The sequence below is a fragment of the Alligator mississippiensis genome, chromosome 5 (assembly GCF_030867095.1).
Source record: "Alligator mississippiensis isolate rAllMis1 chromosome 5, rAllMis1, whole genome shotgun sequence".
Taxonomy (NCBI): Eukaryota; Metazoa; Chordata; order Crocodylia; family Alligatoridae; genus Alligator; species Alligator mississippiensis.
The window spans coordinates 199705213-199727230 of record NC_081828.1 but is presented as its reverse complement, the minus strand read 5'-3'; the positions used below and the strand labels follow the sequence as shown (position 1 = coordinate 199727230).

General features: G+C 43.9%; 1 protein-coding gene across 2 annotated transcripts in view; it reads right to left on the bottom strand.

Moving 5' to 3' along the window:
* Positions 1-22018, bottom strand: part of ADARB2 (adenosine deaminase RNA specific B2 (inactive)) — a 612280-nt gene that overhangs the window by 36214 nt on the left and 554048 nt on the right. For both annotated transcript variants that reach the window (XM_059729167.1, XM_019498622.2), the window contains one exon: positions 3038-3206. In XM_059729167.1, coding sequence (XP_059585150.1) covers positions 3038-3206 — 169 coding nt within the window. The remainder of the gene's footprint in view (positions 1-3037; positions 3207-22018) is intronic.

The window sequence follows — 22018 nt, the reverse complement described above, 5'->3', positions numbered from 1 at the left end:
GGGCAGGTAGGAGTGGGCTGTGGGGTTCCCTGGGTGGGAGCAGGTAGGGCTTGGCCCCATGAGAAGTGCCACAGGGGCAGCTGAGGGCCAGATGGGGGTGCAGACCAGACCCGCACTTGCACCATCTGGGCGAGTTCTGCTGCACATGCCCTCTGTTTTGTCTCTCCCCACCCCTGGCCAGTTACTGTGAACTTCTGTGTGGGCAGCCTCCCCCCCATGCACACACACACACACTCACCTCCCCCACGCCCACCCCACATCCATCCCCCCCCCACAACACACATGTCCACCCCCTCACAGGTACACCCTCCACCCCCCCCACACCCACATATACCCTTCATCCCTACACATACACTCCATACCCATCCCCCACATACACCCAGTCCCATACCTCCCTCCACTTCCCCACGTCCCACAATATACAAGAGTAAGATTTCATTTTGAGCTATTCTGCAATCACCTCTAAATACACTACTCAAAAAACCTAAATGAGGACAAAGATTATTTTTTGAAATAAAATTAAAATATGTTATAGTAGGTGTTTGAATTACATATATGATTTCTTTTTAATCTATAATTTGACAAAACAGTATCCAAAACTTAAGTGGCCCTCAGACAAAATTAGTGTCCACCCCTGGATTAACTGGTTCAGAAAGACATAAAATCTTGTAGGTGACAGCTTACTCATCGAATGCTATGAGTGAACTTGTAGAAAATGGGCTCTAAACAGAAGGGTATTTAAATACAGAAGATAAGGGAGGGGGATACATATGGGTTGAATAGCTCAACAGATAAAAAAAAGCAATTGATTCATTGAAAAACATAGTCTTTGTTGAGACCATATATAACACAATCCAGTAAGCACTGTGGATGATTTCTTGTCCCACAGTTTCACATCCAAGTCAATTTTTAAAGTTTTATTAGTTAAGAACAGCTACTGTTAGGTCAGTGGTGAAATGTCCAAGGATGTTAGAGTGTTCTGCCATGAGCAGAATAATAATACTTGGCAATCCAATAATATATACATCATCATAATAATCCATATGGGTGCATCTACATGTGAAATCAACGTGCCTAAATAAACTCCAGCACAGTTTGTGCCAGAGTTTATTGCTCTCAGGTGCTACATTCACATGTGTACCTGGGACTGCAGCATGTTGAGCTGAGTTGGAGCAGCCCCAGCTGGCAGGGGACCTGGGGGTCAGTCTGCCAGCCTGGGGCTGCTCTGACCCAGCTCAACATACTGCAGAGAGGCTGGCTGGGGCACAAAGGTACTCTAATATGGGCCTTGCTGGCAGGCAGCCCCTGCACTAAAGCACCCTTGTATCCCAGCCCACCCCGTCAGCATCTACATGTTCATTGCAGCACACTAAATAATGCTGCCACAGGAAAGCACTTGCATTTTCAAGTACTAACCTATGGCAGTGTTTATTAGTTTACTGTGGCCTACCAGGGCTGCATGTGTAGATGCTAAGACTTTCCTGTAGAGCTAATTAATCAACTCGGCAGTAAATGTCTCATGTAGACATGCCCATAATATTATACCATAGACGTAGCAGCACAGCTCCGTTTCCAGAGTAGCACCAGCTCCTGCCTTGCCAATTGTGGTGGTGTGAGCAGCTGCTGCTGCAACAACAGCTGCTTTTGTGCCCCGCTCCAAAGGTGGTGCCTATGCTTGTGCCCTGGATGCCCTTCTTCATGTGTACTACTATATTATACCTGGCAAGCCATCAGTGACCACTGTTTTCTACAAGTCCATTCATAGCATCTGACAAAGTAGGCTGTCACCTATGGGAGCTTATACCTTTCTGAACCAGTTTGTCTTTAAGGTGCTACCCTGCCCTGTCTTCTGCCTGACTTCATACTAATACCAATGATCACCTCTCTCAAAAAAAAAAAAAAGCAAAAAAAAAGCTCACAACTATTATACATTAGAGAATGAGTATTTGAGTATTTTGATGTTTTGTCATTTGGTACTCCTATTTATTGGGTGAACCACACACACTAATTTTGGGCCCAGTTCTGTTCTGGATACACAGGTACAAAGCTTGGCTTCCAGCAGAATCATCTAGGTAAACCAAGAGCAGAGTTTGGGCAATTGCCGTACATAGCTGTATTTTTCTAGTATCATTCTGACATATATATTGGGTCTCAATATATCTGGATAAATTTCTTGTTTTATGTAGTTCAGCTGAAGTCAGAGACCTAATGTATCAGCAGAGACTTTGACCTATAACTTTTACATTTTTATAGCTGTGATGCAACATATTTTTCATGTGGAGATATATATATACAGTTAACATATTTTACATATGCATATGTATTTATCTATATGTCTGTATTAAATGTTCATGCATGTGCAATTGTCACTTGTCCTTAATTAGTGCCCTGGCTTCAGAATAGAATACAGTTGTAGTTTTTCACATGCTACCATGGGCTAACTGTTGGCAAATGTGACTGTTTAATAGCAACTGTACTTATATTTACCAAAATATATTTACTGGGTACAGCAAAAAAATGTCTACTACCTAAGCAAGGAAATCCCATTTTTTCATTACTTTCCTTCAGGAGCCTAGACATTCTCATGGTAACATCGTGGCTTTGAATTACACTGTTAAAAATGTAAGCATTCTTAACGGCATTTACAGCACTTTATCCAATAGAGTGCAAATGACATATGTTTATCTGAATGATGATTTGTTTGCAACTTTAGAGTTAAATGATCCAGTAAGCACAGAGTTGATTTTAATTTGCATACTGAAATTCTATTGGTGCACGTGCTACATAAGAGGGTTTTATATTTTTGTCACACTTTAAGAAGCAACTAATGATCCACAGAGAATTTGGAAAACCATTCTGTTTACATTCCATCCCATTTATATGCCCTACATTTGCATGCAAAGAGGGTCTTTGTTTCCTTAGGGTTTATCAGTTCCTGCTATTTATTCCCCACTAGTAATTTTAGTCTTCTTTGACATCAGTCTCATTTCCACACAGCAAACAGCTTTACAAAGTATAAATAAGGTGCTAGCATTACCTGGCAATTTTGTCTGTGCAAGACATTGTGATTAGCTGTTCTCCCAGCAACACACCATCCCATGTCTGAACTGCATTGTGGCGTCGGACTGGGATGGTTCCTTCTCCAGACTCAATTTTTGTTCGCAGATGTCCACGGTACTTTCTTACTATGTGCTTGCTACTGTTCACTGAGTAAAAAAAAAGGGACAATAAAAAGACAATAATTAATGTTTGCACAGTTACCTCCTGAGGTGAATAAAAGTGTCTGTGATACCCTATCTTGCGCTATGGCACAAAAGCTGGTGTCTTTGAAATTAAACGGGAAATTGGCTGCAGCCCACAAAAGCAGCACAATGGATATTTTCATTTGGCACTCCCTACTGTTCAAGTAAATCAATTTTTTTTACTACAAAAATTGAGCTCATGTTAACATTCTCTACCTCTTTAAAAACATAGAGGTTTTTTTAAGTATCTAATCAGAGTGTTGTACACTGCTGTTGTCATATTTTATAAGCTAAATAGGATTAGGTCAGGTCAGTACTTGGTTGGGTAGACCTCCAAAGTACTTTCAGGAAGCAGCGTGGGTCATTTAGGAGGTGAGGTTTTTTTTCTTTCTGACTCAGTACTGAACCAGTGCTGCAGCATGACATTTGACACACTGCCATTGGAGCCCATGTACTGCAAGGTCCCGGCTTCTTGTCTCTAAAAATTCCCAAGAGTAGAGATTTAAAACTGGTCTCTTGTGCAAGAGAAATCTTAGTAGATACATTCTGCTGGCCTAAATTCCACCAGAATTAACCTTGGCTAAGGTACGCTAAGTTCTTGTGTGAGGTTGACATATGCTGTTAAACTTGTGCTATGTTCCAACCTATTTCAGTAATGGGCAAAAATGGGTCCTAGCTGTTGCTTGTGCAAAAGACAGTAACACTTATACTGCACTCTGCATCCATTTGGATGAAAGGCACTATATAAATGCAAGTTCATGATAAAAGTCACTTTTATCATATGGATATGGCCAATTTATGCATGAGTAGGAGAGAAGGAAAACTATCTTTGAAAATAAATGCTGGGAGTAACCCTGTGCTATGGATTTGGCCCTTCTGCCTGTGTGGAAGAGAGTTAAGCAATGCCCAAATGCTATTCTTGCTGCCTCTATGTCCATGAAAAGTAGGCTGTGGTAGACATGGTGGACTATAATTTTTCCAGAGGCTAGTGGTAATTCCCCAATGCCAGTGCATCTTGTGGGTGCTTTAACCTCTCTGTGGGCCCCCTTCTTGACTGGGGAACTTTCCTTGAAGTTGCCCTTTTGTAAGAAGGCAATAAGCCAAAAGGGCCCCAAAGTTCATGCATGTATCTCTATAAAAGGGGCCCAGTTTCAGGGGCTCTGTGGGATTTGGGTGCTGACCTGGTGCTTGTTTCACAGTAGGTGTCATGCAGTCCATCTAGAGAGTTTATGAGAACCAGGGAGTCCTCCCTTCAGCACCTTGGCTCAGTTTTCCTATGCAAGTGAATGATTCTTCTCTTGGCTTTATTATTTTCATATCTTCCCTTTCCCCCCCACTCTGTTAGTAGAACAGACTCAGTTCCATGGACGAATACAGAAACAGGATAACATCTTCTCAGAGCAGGCTGTCTCTATAGAAATGTTCCAGAAGGCTTCACTAGAGGACATATTTCATGTGGTATAGCCTTTCCTTTATTTCCTCTAATGCCAGCATGGCAGGAGGAGAACAGAAAATCGAAAAAGGCCACCTTGAACTTTCAGTGCAAAGAGACTGTTGTTACACAGCCTGGACTTTTGCCCAGGGTTTCAATACTTCACCTGCAGCTTTGTTTTTATAGGATCCTATCTTTCAGGCAGATCTAGAAGTTTATTTTTCTGAATGTGACAAAAACCCTCAACAGGTTACAGGTCTGCATGGATTTTGTGCATCTCACACCAGGAAAACAAGTCATTGGGCTGGTCAAGCTACAGGCAGAGAGCAACTGGCTTTGTGTGCATTCCTGAGCCACACTGCACCCCCGTCATTTTCCGGTTTGCTTTGTTACGGTGTATCCTATGCTGTTACCTCTAGTTGAAGCAATTGATTGACTTTGGCTGGTGTCAGTGGATTGTTTGCAGAAAAGCAATGGAAAAATAAATCGCTTCAGAACACTGGGATTAGCGAGCACAGCAAACACATGCAGAACAGCAATTGCAGCTGTGACCTGCCAGCAGCTACGAGTCTCCTCTGATCGTTTGTTCTTCATTTGCTCCTTACTCTTTTAAATACATTATTGATTTTTCAAGAATGGGCTCCATTATGCCTTAAATGTTCTAGACTCTCTCAGGATCTGTCTGCACTATTTCTACAACTGTGCTCCTACAGCAAAGGAGAACATCATTTTTTTTTGTTGTCAATAGACAATAAATTGATGGGGAGTTCAGAAAAAGACAAAGCCCGCAGAACCACTGCTCCCCAGCAAACACAACTGGAAGCTGAACTGAAGGATATCACAAGGTTTAGACCCTACAGACTGTGTTCTGGATAGCTTATATGGAGAGCAACTAGAGTCACAGAGGGATGGTCAATACAAAGGGGGGCGTTTCAGAGGGACATAGGAGACCCTGGCTATATTTTTGGCTCAGAAACTGGCTTGCTGGTTGACTTTAGGCCTCATTTTGCCTCTATGTGTCTCATTGTCTTGATATGTAAAATGAAGAGTGCTTTGAGATGTCCTGCCACAAGCTTTTTATGGGAGGGAGGAACTGTAGGGATCCACCTGCAGGATTCTACCTAAGTTCCACTTTCACTGCGCCTCTCCACCTTCGCCATATTTAAAATATCCTTTTTTTTTCTTGGCCTTTCTCTCCCCATCAGCCCTTCTTTTCTCCACATTCGTCTTAGTCTCACCAATTCCATTTCCTGCAGAGACCCTCTGCTTTACATCCATTGTATTCTTTTTTCACTCTCATTTTCAGGCATTCACCAAATTGCTTCCACCTTTTAAAGCTTGAAAGGTAGCAACATGGATAGAGAGGGGGCTGCAAGCACCCAAAGTATTGCATGACAAGTTGGCTATTTTGTCAACTATATGGCTTTGGTTAGCTAAATATATATTACATAGCAAGGGACAAAGCATTATACCATGAGATGGTAGGAGAGCTGAGTAGTTGAGGGGAAGAGATCTAGTTGAGGGGATGTAGTGGAAGAGATCTAGTTGAGTGGAAAGTAGTTCCATACCAATTCCAAATTGGTATGGCCCAAAATACCCAAGCATAAAGTCCATGTCTATCTTGTCACTAGGCTGGCACCTTACATGTAGTCCCTGAGCCAAAAGGGCTAGGGATTCGAATGCCACCCAAAAAGCTGGCTTGATCGTAGTCAAAATAAGGCTTCATATACCATGATCAGATGACTTGGAAGAATTCTCCTGTGTTTCTATTCCTGTTAGAAAAACTTATCAAGCGATGTGTGAACAGATATTTGAAAGCTGAGCGCTTGAAGAGCAAATAGCCTGCAGTGCTGATTCTGTACAGTCAAGGGCTCCTACACATATCTCAGTGTGCTCTGCAGACTTCCTCAGTTTGCCTGAAGATAGATGGCAGTAGACCACAGGGCAGCCCTGATTGGCTGACCCAGACTGCTGAGTGTCAGCTTGTGTTTCCTTGAAACACAATATGGGGATTGTGAAGAGAGCATATCTGCTCCCTGCCCAGCTGCAGCAGTAGAGTCCAGGATGAGTGGCAAACTGTTTCCCAGTGTGTGCAAGAAAGGGAGTAATGCACCCTGGGATGCTGGAGCACTATGCTGTGGCTTGTCAGAAGGAAATATGTACAAACATTCACTTACCCAGAAGCCTGGAGGAGCTCCAGGCCACTGTCCAGAGCATGCGCACCATCAGGGACTGTGAGCAGGAGATAGACTCCTACTGTCAGGCCCTTCTCCCCTGGGAGCCGGAGGGTAGACCATGGTCTTCCTCTAGGACAAGGGAGGACTCCGGGACCTCCCATTCTGTCCAGTCAGGGGGATGGACCAAGGTGGTGAAGGGCCCTAAGGCCCGCTGCACCAAGGCCCCTGTCCCACCGGAGCTTGCTGCCTGCTACCGGAGGTGGTTCAAGAACCTACCTTGAACACCTTCATGAGTAAATTGGATGCTTATCTTGCTGGGATCTCATCAGCTGACTTCCTGCCCTTCAGGAGGGGAGCTGGACTTGATGATCTTCTGAGGTCCCTTCCAGCCCTAATGTCTATGAAATCTATGAAATCTATGAAACTATCCCAGGAGTGATTTAGCCCATGTTGTTCCCAGTTTATTTTTTCCTGGAGCAGCCATTTTTGCTTTGGGAGAAAAATCCTGTACATTTTTATTCATGTGGTTTTACTGGGAGAGGAGAGGCTCTCCCAGAAGAAACTGAGTATCTGTATGTCACCTAAGACAACAGCTGTCAGACGGTTTTAGAACTAAAAACAACTCAGCACTCTGGAGGTTTCAGAAATGTTTAGAAAAGGTGGTTTTTGTTCCTCATTAAAGTTCATAATTGTGCACTTTTGTCATTCCCAATTCTCTTCAGGGTGAAATTCTATGAAATTGGACGTTATGGCCTTTCAGCTTGAAAGGAAGTACCAGAAATTTAGTAACAAAGCTTCTCATAGAGTCTAGCAATTGTATGAAATTGCACAGGTCATCTCGTATATGAACTGACTCCAATTGTCAAACTTTGCTCTTCTTAATGTGTGTTCTACCTAGGGTGAAGTAGTACAAACTGAATTAATTGACAGGATTCATACAGTTATTTCCATTGTACACTCACCCCAGGCTACATTTCCAGAGCATTGATAAGGGGTGTTAGGTGCTCAACTGCTCTTAAATTTAATGGACAGTGTGCGACTAATATCCTGTGCAGGGCTGCACATTGCAAGATGTTCATGCTATCAGGACAGATGAGCACTTTCTATGAAAATACCTTCCTTAAACATTTATTTTTAAAAATAATGTACTACAGCCCACAGTCCTGAACATTTTGATCATTGTCAAAGTCTGTATCCAGCTCTGAACTGGGAACATGAACTCCTCCTTAGTTCATATCATATCATTAAGGAATGTGTGCAAATATGAATACCAAGTAAAAAAATAAATGAGGATAAACAATGTGTACTGTACTTTAAAGATTTTGGTTGATTCTGGAGTATAAACTGCTTAGTAGTATAGTAGTGAGAGTGAGACCCTCTTACTGGAACAGTCTTTGCCATCAATCACCAAAAATAAAATCTCCAAGATATATTTATTTATGTACCTTGAAGTCCCACACCCCTGCCTACTGCTGTTTTCCTGTTCAGTATGATCAAAGCATCAGTGACTCTGAGTACTTCTGATCTTTGCTGTGCTGGTTCTCCAACTGCTTAATCTCAACTAATTGCAGCGGGGGAGAAGGAATCTGAGGCTGCCACTTCAACCAGAACAAAATGTCAATTCACAACAAAATTAGAGAGGATGAATTGCAGAATCATTTGGAGTGGATTTATGTGTGCTAGACTCCAAGTCAGAAATCACACTTGATAATTTTGGAGATGAAAAGGTACAGGAGCATTAATGACCACATGATAAATACACACTGTCAGCCCACATGGAGCACTGCATTCTAAAATCTATGGTGCTGTGGGCAGCACTTCTTACCTGTTTCCAGGGACATAGGAAAACTGAGATCTGGTTAAAAAAACCCCATGCTTGTATTTACTTGAAGAGTAGAAAGACATGGACAGTGATTAAACAGAATCACACAAGTGAGGATCCGTCTGAAACTCACACGTGACTGCCTCCAAGGTTCATTTTCTAGTTCCTTGCTTCACTGGAGGCAATTCTTTCCTCAGGAAGGGAGGGAAATTAAAGCCTAGCTTGCATTTCTGGGTGCTATACTCTATTTATCAATATGGCTTATAAAGCTTCCTTGCAGCTGTTAGAAGCAAAGGTATGGAAAAAGTAGTGCTTGCATATGGATGATTGCAATTCAATAGTAATTAGAAATAAATTTAAGGCCAAGTTTTGTCATTTCCTCCTCATTTTGTGTGGTACTTGGATATGTGAGCACAGTCCACTATTTAAATACTGTGTTTACTCAAATCCAAGGTGCGTTTGAATTTAAGATACCCCCCCATTGGATTCTATTCAAGACATGATAAATTTGGTATAATTATCTATGTACAGAATCTAATTCATGGAAGGTTGTCTTAAATTCATCTCCATACTACTGTGGTAGAAAACCAGCAGCAGGAGATGAGGGGATGAAGGGCCAGGTCCCCAAACCCCTGCTTCCCTGCCCTTTGTCTCCCCATGCCTGTGCCTGACCCCTGCTCCCTACTCTTTGGCTCCCATGTCTGCATTTATCCCCCTGCCATCTGCCTCCCCTATCCCAAACTTCCCCTACAGCCTGCTTCTCCCACCCCCTGCTCCTCCATGCAGTCTGCTCTCTCACCCCTCCTCCTGCCTGTTCCTGTTCACCTCCACCATTTGGGGTTTTGCTCTTTTGGGGCATTCAGCCGAGGCAGCCCTGACTTAGCCCCAGGTCAGCCCAGCCAGGGAGAAGTGGTGGCAGTGTCCGGCTGGGCTGGGTCAGGGCTGGAAAGACTGGAACCGGAGCAGAAGGTAAGGAGGAAGGGGGCAGTTGGATGGGGGGAGCAGGGGGTGGCCGAGGCAGGGAGTGTGGGGGAAAAGCACAGCCATGGGGGAGATGCTGTGGGTTTCCTACCCCCACCCTGTGGCCTCCCTCATGTTTCCCCCAGCTGCATGCCTCAAGTGGGCTGTACTTGATGATTGAGGAGAAAAAATCTTGTATTTGAGTAACATTTGGTATGTGCATGGATAGGAAATTATGACTCTTGGCATTTGTCTGTAATATGATCTATAATTAACCCAATTAATATTTGAAAAGCTCTTTGGAGCCTTCAGGTTAAAAGTGGTGCTGAATATAAGCATAAGATATTGGTTCAGTATTATTATTTGTAATATTATTAGGGTGGGGTGACAATTACTGATTGCAGTGAGTGTGCATGTCTGTCTTGTGCCTCTGATAGGGTCAGATGGTCTTGGTCATATCACGCGTGAGACTGGCATATTGCGAGGCTTAAAAGCATAAGTTTTCAAAAGCAATTATGTTTTGATGCCCCAATTTTAGTTGCCCAGTCTGAGGCAACCCAGCGGGTGTCAGATGTAGTGGTTGGGGACTCTCAGCCTCAAATTGGGCATTCACAAAAGTTGGTACCTTGATTCACTTGTCTTTTTGAAGATATAAGTTAAAGGCCTCATTACAACCTGATTAAAAATCATGGAGTCATCAGGATAATTCCCAAAGTCAGTGTAAGTGTTTATTAAATCTTTGTCTAAGTCTGGATCCAGGTAAAGTTTGGGACATGAACTCATCTTTAGCTCTTATGGATGCCATTATTGAACAAAGGCAGACAAGGTTCCTTGGGTGAATTTGATATCTTTTATTGTCAGGCTAAGGAAGCCTGATGAAGGGTTTTTGAACCCGAAAGCTTGCTTAGTAACTATTCTCCAACCATTTGGGTTGGTCTAATAAAAGATATCAAATTCACCCAAGGAACCTTGTCTGCCTATGTCCTTAGACCAACACGGCTACAACCTAAACCCCTGCATTATTGAACAATGCATTTGAATATAAATTCTGAACAAGGAAATAGTTGATGCTGTTTTGGGGAGCTTTATAGTAAAGTTAACACTTTTTACTTTATTGCCACTTTGCTGTGTCTTTCCTGGCTGAAAAATCTCTTTCAAGGTGCTAATTTGGCATCTCTTGACTTGATTTGCAGTGCTACCTGAAGAATATTACCTTTCTCTCCCACTCTCACTCTACTTCAGGTTTAAAAAGGCACCTTTTTCTTTATCCATAATTTCTGATGATCAATAGTTTCAGGTAATATGAAGCAGTGGGAGTTTGTTCATTTTAGTTCTTTGATATATGACATTCAGTCCACCACATACACAGAAAATGTAATAGGAAAAGTTTGAAGGACTGGATTAGTAGGAAATAAGCATTCAGAAGGTCAGAATAGGAAACTATTGCACAATTTGTCCTCATCTGTTTTAAATTGTCCACTAATGAATTGTGTTTTTGTCTTATCTTGATAGGTATGCTCTGTTAACTGTAAGAGATGTTAAGGACTGATAGCCAATAATGAGAACACATTAGCCTTGGCTCTGTTCTGCTTAAAGGTCTTAATTTAATTACACCAAAAATGTCTGCACAGTAAGTGTGTGGAAGCCAGGACATCATTTCTGGTCAGGAGCTGAACCTACTTGGTGTGGCCCTTTCTTTACATTTGTAGTAGAATATAAAATTGTGTAAAATGCTCTATCTAATTGGTGTTTATTTAGAGTAAATTTATGGAGCTATTCACTAAAGCTAGAGCACCTTAGGCTAATTAATGGAGCCTCTTTTGCTTTCTAAACTAGCTTCCACACTATCCACTGTCTTTAATCATACCTTTTCCTCATGGGACAAAAAGAAATGGCTAAAAACATGGGCCCTAAGAAATGTTTGTCATGCCACATGCTTTCTTGCAGTGGCCCCTGGGCTAGCAAGCATGTGCTACTTATTAATTAAAGGGCCCTTAACAATCTGTTGCCATCAAAGTCAGAAACAGTTACTAAGCTTGTAAATTATTTCTGCAGGCTCAGAGGAAGGAAAATGATCATTTTGGGGATAGGAGAGTCACCTGCGGATGGTGTTTGTAGGTGACACAAATGTTTGCGTCACCTACAAATGTTTGGGTTTTTTTTTAATGTTGAAAACCCAGCTCTGAAAGAGAATTGTATTAGCACATCTAAGCAGAAATCACAAGATTTATCAGAGGAATTAAGATTCTGTGCATGTGGCTTGGAGATAGCAATCAAGGAGAGTGCAACTTGAAGGTTTCAAGATTATTATTTTTAATTACTAATTGCTCCTCTCATCTAAAATTAGATGTGCAGCGCCGTCACTTTGAAAGTACAGCAGCCCCTGCCGAGCCAAGCACACAAACCTGGCACAAAAGGCTCTGTGGGAGCTGCAAAATTCTGTCTGCCATTTAGGATTCATGCCTCTCAAGGAGTAAAGCCTTTGTGAGATTAGCTGCTGGTCACAAAAGCATATTAAGACAATCGCCACTGATGATCAATTAAATCCTTTTAACAGCTTGCAGGCAGCCGCTGGGATGAAGTTTTCAGGCAGAACAAATCCAGAAGGATGACCAGTGGCTGATGTGTCCAAGGTCAGTGGGGGCCTTCGGCTCAGCAAAGTCCTAATTCCAGCATGCGTGTGTTAGGATGGAGCAGCTCTGGTCTTTTATATGGTTCTCTTGTGAAAAGGGTTTCAACCATAGCATAGTTTCTCACTTACAACACAATCCTGAATAAAATATGTACCATATTTTTGAAAGACAGAATGAAGGAAAAAAGATCTTTCCTTGAGAGCCTCAGGAAGGAGGTGGGGAAGGAGAGGAAGGAGAAAGTGTCCACAGCCAGCAGCCAGGGAGCCCTGCATGCAGCAGGCGAAGCTTTACTTTCACTTCCCCCTGGCAGAGGCGTAAGCAGGCAGAAACTGCTGTTACCGTATTGCTCAATTATAATGCTCAAAGCCAGTAGTTGGATTTTGGAAAGAAAATGTGAGTTGTGTGAGAGAAAATGCAATTTTTAAAAAAAGAAACTTTTTATGCAAAACTGCCACAGATATCAAAACTGTCCATTTCTTGTGACATTCTTCCAAACATCTTTTTCATCAAAATCACTATAGGCATTTTTCATTTGTTAAAATGCTCATTTTGATGAAAGACTTTTTTTTTTAGGAAATGCGGTTTGGAATGATATTGATTATTATGACCGTATGAAAACAGCTCACAGAAAAAACTCTAAAAAATGGAAGCAACACAGACATTGTTCATGACACCGTTTCCCAGTTTGCAACACGTTCTAGTTTTCTGTGACTGCATTTCAGCGGCCTGCAGGTTTTATGGGCATCACTTCTTTATAACCTAATATGGCACTTCCTAGCTCAACCACAAGTTTATAGGGATCATTACGAGAATTGCTGGGTGAAATTTTCTATTATACAGATTTTTGGGGTAGATAAACATAATGGCTCCTTTACCCTTTAAAAATCTATGAAGTATTGTCATGTGGGGCTATAAATACCCACAACTTATCATCAGCATCATTCTGTTATAAGCATCTTTAAAAAAGTGATGACAGAAATGCTAGGGTTACCATATTTCCAGGATCAAAAATGAGGACACCTGTGGGGAGGGGGAATGCCTGTGTCCTGCCTCTGCCCCTCACTCCTAAGCCCCTGTCCCTCCAGCCATGCCGGTACCCCTCACTCTCTACCCACAGCCCCTGCCCCTCCCAGCACTGCTGGTGCCCCTCACTCCCAACCCACAACCCCCTGCTCCCCGCCAGCCCTGCTGCCCGTTCAGCCCCCACGTGTGCTGACACACATACTATTACCTGGAAACAGCTTGGTGGGGCCCGGATGCAGAGCATGTGACCTCCCAGCCCCAAGCATCCAAGCTGCTTGTGCCTGGGAAAGCAGAGGCAGAGCAAAACATTTGCTCACATTTTAAAAACCCGCCTGGACATGAGGACGGGGGCCAAAAAAAGGGACATGTCTGGGAAAACCTGGACGTATGGTAACCCTAAGAAAGGCAACTTTTACACCTACTCTGCGATATGGAACTGAAGCCTAACAAACAGTTTTTGTGCTCTGGGCACTAGCCTGGAGCAATGGTGGTGGTCAGTAACAACAGCAATCACAAATCTTGTGCCTTCTCTAACTGTGCCTAGGACTGGTGCTCAACTTGCCCACCTTGACTGCCTATACATGTGCTTGGGGTTGAGGGTGGGGGGAAATGTTTTAACTAGAACAGTTCCCGGAAAGATGCTCTAATTCAAATGGCTCCCTGCCATGTGTATTAAGCCCCTGTGCATTTCGAAATGGCCATGGGATGTGGTATATCATTAGGTACCTAAATGCCTTCAAAAAGCTGTAGTAGTGACTCCCTCTGTGGTAAGATAAATTAGATCCAAACTAAGGAGAACATTTTTGCTATCTAGCCATTTGCTTGGTTATTTTCTGACCTCCTGTCCTCAGAATGCATTCATTGGGTACAAAGGCCACGCATCTTGCTTTCTGACTCTAACAGGACACATGGCTCCTGGAGGGGAGGAAGAGTTCTTTGTCATGGTGTTTGCATGCTCCTAATCCTCTCCATAGGAGGCCCCAGGGGAGCTCACAAATAACTGCTCTCTGCAGCAGCCAGACTCTAGGACAAATAGCTTGTCTGGGCGAAAATTCCTACCACTATTCTGTCAATTCCTCAGCCGTGGCCTTTTGCTGATTAATGTAGCCTTTACATTGCATCCAAATATTGCTTCTCAATGTAATGTTTTACAAAACAGTGATACCTAGTAACAAAGCAGAATCAATAAATACAGTGCAATTCCCTTTGGTGATTCAAGCATTCTGTTAAAATTAGGATCTGATTATAGCTGTGAAAACCTGTTTGCCTCAACCCAGACAAATAGTTTTTACTTTACATGAAAGCAAAAAAAAAAAGACCCTGAGGCTATAGCCAAATGCTGATATGGAGGAATCATAAAATCATAGACAATTAGGGATGTAAGGGACCTCAGGAAGTCATCTAGCCCATCCCCCGATTCAAAGCAGGGCTGTCCCTAACTATCTAATCCCAGAGAAGGCTTCAAAACCTCCAAAGATGGAGTTTCCACCACCTCTCTGGGTAACTGGTTCCAGTGCTTTACTACCCTCCTAGTGAAAAGGTTTGTCTAATATCTAACCTACACTTCCCTTGTTGCAGCTTGAGACCATTGCTCCTTGGTGTGTTATCTGCCACCACTGAGAACAGTCTCCAATGCACTGTTCCAACCACACTTGGTTCCGATCTTCTTTGTTTTCCACCTCCACCCCAGGCATACTTCTAAAAGAAATTCTACTTTCTAATACAGTGATTTAAAAAAACAACACCAAACAACCCAAACTTCTGTAGCCAAGACCACTAAATGTAGAGCTGATGAGAAATGAAATGAAACGTTGTTGAAAAAGGGTATGCTGTCAACCCTGAAACTTTTCTCAGAGATGTATCCATTTTGACACGCTTTCTGCCAGGAAGCTGTTTTGAAAGTGAAAGAGATGATCCCTCTCTTTCCTATAGCAGGTCATCAGGCCACTGACTTGGGATGTTGGTGATCCAGTCTCAACAAGCCCTCCTCTGCCTCAAAGCAATATATCCTCTTCCTAATACTAGGCCTCTATTTCCTAACCACCAGATACCTTTAGTCCCTGGGCTCATAGGGCATCTATACACCAGCTGAGTACATATGATGTGGAGGTTGCTGGAGTGCACTAATTAGCACGCTCTAGCAGACTCGATTAATCACAGCAGATTAATTGAGCCTGCTGTGACACACGCTTCAGAGCAGAGGTCCATCATGTGTATAGGTGCCCATAATTCCCCAAATACTGAGGGGAGGGGCAAATACTTCATAGCTCCTGCAGGCCAAGCTCCCTGCACATACCAGGGGCTCCTTGTACTCTCCTATTTGAGGGACTTTCTGCAACTGTTCCAACCTTCACCATCTGGGCCCCATCATCTCCTCTCTGCCATATGCCAAGGTCTCCCACTCTGTACCCTGGCCAAGGATTTTGTGAACCTTTTATTTCTGTCTCCTTCCATACCAGGCTTCTCCATTTCCCCCTAATGCCAACAAGCTGCGTGTACCTCCTAACCAGGGCCCCGATTCACTGCTGTCCATACTAGGCTAAAGGCTGTTTTTATATCCTGCACCCTTTCCCCCATGTTTCTACCTTCCTTCTTTCTCTCTCACCATTATGATTTATCTTATTTATAGTTGGGAGATATGTCATTCAGGATAGCAATGCTCTAAGCACTTGTGTGGAAGATAGACAGAGATGAGACAGGGATACTCTTCTTGGGAGCTAGTAGTGGGCATCAACCAGCTCTTCGATCCATAGCTTACAGCGGTGCTTGAAAAAGGTAGCAACTGCTCCCTGTCTTCCTCATTTCCTCTCAGATCAACAGGGTCCTGCCCACTGCTGCCCAAAACAGTCCCTGACATTTCATAGATTTCATAGACATTTGGGCTGGAAGGGACCCCGGAGGATCATCGAGTCCAGCCCCCTGCCCCAGGGGCAGGAAGTCAGCTGGGGTCATAGGATCCCAGCAAGATAAACATCCAAATGTGTCTTGAAGGTATTCAAAGTGGGTGCATGAACCATCTCCGGTAGCAGTCTATTCCAGTCTACTGGGGGCTTGGACAGTAAAGAAGTTCTTCCTTATGTCCAGCCTGAATCGGTCGCGGCTGAGTTTGTGACCGTTTGATCTTGTCATCCCTCAGGGGATGTCATCATGGGAATAGCTGCTTAATGTGGTGTTCAAAGGTTATCATGTCATCCAGGGAGACAGAACCAGAGAAATGCTGAGTATATAACATCCCACAAATGTGGTCAACTAACATCAACTTATACCTGAGCTCAAAGGACTTCCTGAGAGAAGAGGGATGGAAGCATTTCTTTCAGGTCATTTCATTATTACAATTTTTCCCCCCAGTGCTCATATATAAGAAATTGGCATGTAAGATACCATTGACAATACAGAAAGTCCCAGGGTTTCGCAAGCAGCTTATACCCCAAAATGTATTTTCACTACCATAAAGGACCTGTGTAGCTACTTTCTAAAGCTGTCTATACTTGTCTTTGCTTTGGCCTTAGCAGGCCATTTTGGCCTTGGCAGGCTGGTAAGTGCAAGTAGCCTACTACTATTGGTGCAACTAGCCTACAAGACTAGTGCAACTAACCTACAAGACTACTACTTGTTTGGGCCTTGGCAGGCTAGTAAATGCAGTCTGTGTAAGAAATCCAGTTAAGGTACCTAGAATCCAACATAACACATTCTTAGCTCTAGTCTACAATAATAATATTTTGCATTTACAGTATGTGGAGCTAAGGGAAACTGAGAGTCAGGGTACAGGCATATGAACAAGGGACTGTGAGTACGTGAACTTGTACCATGTTAGCTACTTTGCAGTAACTTCCTATGACCATGCTCTTCCTGCACTGCATACCAAAAAAGAGCCTTATGGGGCAAGATACCTAATATTTACCATGGGTTCTGACCCGCTCAGAGAAATGGGAAAACCATGCACTTTCATTCCAGTCCCCTGAGCCATTAGCAGATGGGCATTTGTCAGAATAGAATCGACTTGCCAAATGAGGAGGCTGCTGCTCCAGTTCATGACATGGATATGTACAAGTTCCAGCAGGGCCCCTATTCTATGCCCCTCACTGAATAGAGGCACTGCCAGCAAACCACTGAGGGGCAATTTTAAAGGGACCTATGCCCTTGAGAATAAGTACAGCTACAGCTATAACAGCATCTTACCTAAAAAGGTAACATACAGCTGGTCCTAATCCAGAGTACAATCCAGTCTGCTATGAACCTCAGTTTCTTGCCTTTACCAACACCAAATCTGATACCAGAGCTGTGTGTTTCTAGGGAAATAGTTTGTCTTGACTGAAGGCCCTTTTCTTCTCTCTGCTCCAAAGAGCTAAACATTTCCTAGCTGAGAATAGCACAGTCAAAATGAACAGTACCCATTCTGGGACAGACCACTCAAACAGTAGTTCTGGTCTGAATGGAGGTAGCACATAGATCACCTTCCCAAACCATTTCTGAGATCTTTGGCCAAAACCCAAATACATTGTGCCTCACAAGACAAGCATATTGGCATCCTGATGTCAAGCTTTGGGGAACTCTTTCCTGATGAGTAGGTAGCAGACGGTGAGGTGCTGGGCCCAGGAGCCCACTGGTTTGTGACTGTCCAATTTTCTGGGGAAAAGGCAGCTTTATTTGGCTTCTTTGTGAAGTTAGTGTCAGGCCCCCAGTTTTTCAGAACTAAGGATCACTCTGTGGTTCAGCATGAGTGATATACTCAGGCTGCCAAATGTAAAAAGTCAGGTTGTAACCCCTGATTCTAAGAGGGTTGGTTTGGGCAGTCTGAACTTTTCAAAGCAGCTCAGTTGCTAGGAGGAATGCCAGTAGCCAGAGGCTTGAGTAGTAAAATCACAGTTCTCCCTGCAGAATACAAGAAAGCAGATTTCATATGATTTGCTCTTTCAAAGTGCTCTTCTTTTCCCCACCCCTCTTGAAAAATCCAGTTCACATCACATCCCTAAATTACCTACAAATTCAATGATCCAGCTCATGTGGTAGCATGTGGATCCAGTTTAGATAGGAGCGCTGTCGAATGTATGTGCATCAGAGCTCCAGCACAGCTGTAGGTTAATAGACAAGCAGGAGGAAGACCCCATGTGGAGCAGATGCAATGGTGTGTTTCAGACCTAAAGGGAATGTGGGATAAAACAGGAGCTGGGCTATCAAGGAGTCAATGGCACAAGGCAATACAACATGTTAGTAAGAGATAGAAAAGCAGCCCAGGGGATGAGAGTGAAGACAGCCCTGGGGCAGATTCTATCTATCTGTCTCTCTGTCAGTCCACAGAGAGAAGGGGAGGAATGGGGGAAGGGAAGAGAGAAACTATGCTCTGGGAGAAAGATGGACAAAAAGACAACACGTTGCCAGAGGGAGAGTATTTGGAAAGTTGCTAGCTCTATTTTGTAAGCAAAACCTTTCACTTGAAAAGAAGCCAAGTCAAAAAAGCCTTGACAGATCAAGGGCTTGATGACTCTGGGCTCTGTGCAGGAGGTACTGATGGGGAGAGCAGGGGTGGATTAAGGCACAGACCTATGTGGCCTGGCCCAGGGGTCCCTGCCAATCAGGGCCTCCCTGGGAAACATTCAGAGGGGAGGCTAACTGCATGCCAGTGATGAGCCATGACCGGCTCCCTTTCTGTAGGCACCGCAGTGCCGGAGGACACCAGACACCAGAATGAGCATCTAATCAAGTAGCCAGACAAAGCGTGGCCCTGTGATAAGGGTCCTAATCTTGAATTGGGGAAAGTTCCTTTTAAAGGGATGCATGTGCTACTCAATTATGTGCTTGCTCTGTGCCTACTACCTCTTGAACCAGAAGTAACATTGCTCCCTTAGTACAGCTCTGCTCACCTATCAATGAGCTTTGTCTCTCAACTTGTTCTACTGACTTGTGGTACTGTTGACAGTAGGAGGACCTACAATCGGCCCCTTACTGCTTCTCTCAGCTGTACCAGTGCCTGGAACTGACCCTTAACACCAAAAAAAACCACAGGTTCTTCACCAGCCTGCTCTGGGCCAATCAACTCCCCCGGCAAAGATCCTCATTTATGGACAGGAGCTGGATAACGCTGAACACTGCATACCTCAGCAGCCATCTCTCAAAGAAGGCCAACATCAACAAAGAGAACCAGTATAGGATCTGATGTGCCAGCTCTGCCTTTGGAAGACTGTATCATCATGTGTTCAATGGTCATGACATCAGGACTTGAATATAAACTCCTATTATACAAGGCTGTGGTAACCCCAGCTGTTCTTTACAGCTGTGAAGCTTGGGTGACCTACAGGGACCACCTGAAAAGCCTGGGACACTTTCAACAGTGCTACCTCGAGAAGATCCTTGGCATAAAGTGGGAGGATTGTTGAACAAATGCTAGGGAGCTCACTGACATGAACAACACCAGTATGGAAGCATTGATTGTTCAACATCAGCTGTGGTTGACAGGGCATTGTGTGTGAATGGCTGATATACATATACCAAAACGACTGCTATACTCCCAACTCAGCCCAGGACAAAGGACATGTGGGGGCCAGAGGAAATGCTTCAAGGATACCCTCAAATTGAACACAAAGAAGTGTAGTATTTGGACAGGGCTACAAGGCAATGCTTTGTGAGAGAAGGCACATCTTACTTTGAGGAAAACCATCTCACCCCGGAGGCAGAAAAATGACAGAAATGGAAGGAAAGGAAACAAGACTGAGAAATTCGTGTTCTGACCTTTTCTTTAACCCACCTGAGACATCTGCCAGAGAGTCTGTGGCCCTAGGATTGGCCTTCTTAGCCATCAACAGACTCGTCTACTACCCTTTATTTGACTTGTAGGAGTGATCATCTTCAAGCGTGAAGGATTGCCGGTGCCACTGACCTGACTTGACAGCTTCCTGCTCTAATTTTGGGGGCACGTGTTCATTGTTCTGTGTAGAGCTTTGTAGCATATGCACAATGTCCAGCATTTGTATTTCACTGAGCTGTCCAGGAATACCTAGGTTAGTGATTCTCAGTCAGGGTGCTGGGGTGTGAGGAGGTAAGCAGATGTGAAAAGAGTAAGTGCAGGCCCTGGCTTGTCCATGTTGTCAGTACCCCATCCCCACTTCCTGGACGCTCTGAAGGAGGTAAGCACACTGATAAACACATTATTTTTTTAAAAGGGGTGCTGCTCAATTCACAGAAGTTATGGTGGGGTGTCGTGAGTCAAACAATGGGTGCCTGGAGTCTCAAAAGGTTGAGGACCACTGACTTCGGTCTTTTTCCTGGATGGAGTTGCCAACACTGAATTCATGTCATCAGCTTGTTGGGTGCTTTAGGAGTCCTTCACAGGCATGTCTCATCTTCACTAAGTTAGATAATCTTGTACAGCTCGGAGATTGTGCCATAGACACAAATGAGGGCAGGCCTGTCACTGTTTAGATAAATTAAACCAAATGTCTAGACAAATTAAATAAACCAAACCAAGTATGGAATCCTAAGGAGCTAACTTCTGCCAACTTTTGTCATGCTGAAAACAGAATATTTATATTATGATTTCTGCCTCTTATCTAGTTTCTAATAGTATAAGAGTGATGTTGTAGTCATGATGGTCCAGAAATTATGCAACAGGTAAGGATTTCTTAGGGTGATATCTTGTAGTGGACCAATTATGGACCAATTATGTCATTGGGATAAAGTAAGACATAAAGTCTTACCCAAGAAGAATGTCTTCCATTCAAAAACAAGTCTAACTTTATCCCAATGACGTAGTTGGTGCACTAAAAGCTGCCTGCTCCCAGGAGCATGGTGCCTGCTACTGGGCATAGCTCTGTGCCCCCGGGAGCTGCCTGCTGCTGGGGTGGGCTCTGCCACTGGAGCCCAGGTGGGGACTATGTCCCTCTGCCCCAGCAGCAGGGAGCTCCAAGCCCCCTACGCCCAGATCGTGATTGGGGTAGCGGATCCTTATCTCCCAGCCTGAGCTCTGTGGTCGTGGGGCTCGGGCTGGGAGATTGCAGGGCTCAGGCTAGGAGATAAGGGTCTCTCAGCCCAAGCCCCATGACCTCAGGACTCGGGCTGGGAGATAAGCATCTCCCAGCAGTGGCTCTGCTGTCATGGAGCTGGTGCTGGGAGCCCCCTGCTGGCAGGGGTTGGGGAGCTTGTTCCCTGTCCCGCTCATGCTCAAGAAGCTGGGTGGGGAACAAGCTCCACACCCACTCAGTGATCACAATTTCAATCATGGAGCAGGGGCTGGGAGCTCCCTGGAATGAGCACAGGCTGCTCCCAAGTGCTGTAATTACACAATTACTTCTGCTGCTCCAATGTGATTAATCGAGTCTGCTGGATCATGATAATTACCATAATAATTACATGCTCCAGCAGCCTCCTGCATCTTGTGTATTAGTGTCCCCATGTTCAAACTGACGGCAGGGCGCTTTATCTAAAGCTCATTGAATGAGCTTTAGTTCAAGTGTCCTTAGTAGTATATAGGGTACACATCTTTTCATACTGTCCTTGCTGCCATTTTGAAGTGTGGGGACACTGATACACAAGGTGCTGCAGCGTTTTAATTAGAGCCACTTGAAGAGCCACTCTAATTAAAGTGCCACCCCCCTCCCCTGGAGCACGTGTAAAAGAGCCCTTACATTGGAGGTACTAAATTTATGCACATTAGGAGAAGAGCATGAATGTACATATAGATGCGTCCACTAGCTACTTTATTATTTTTAATTCTCTCTCTCATAAAATGTCCCTAC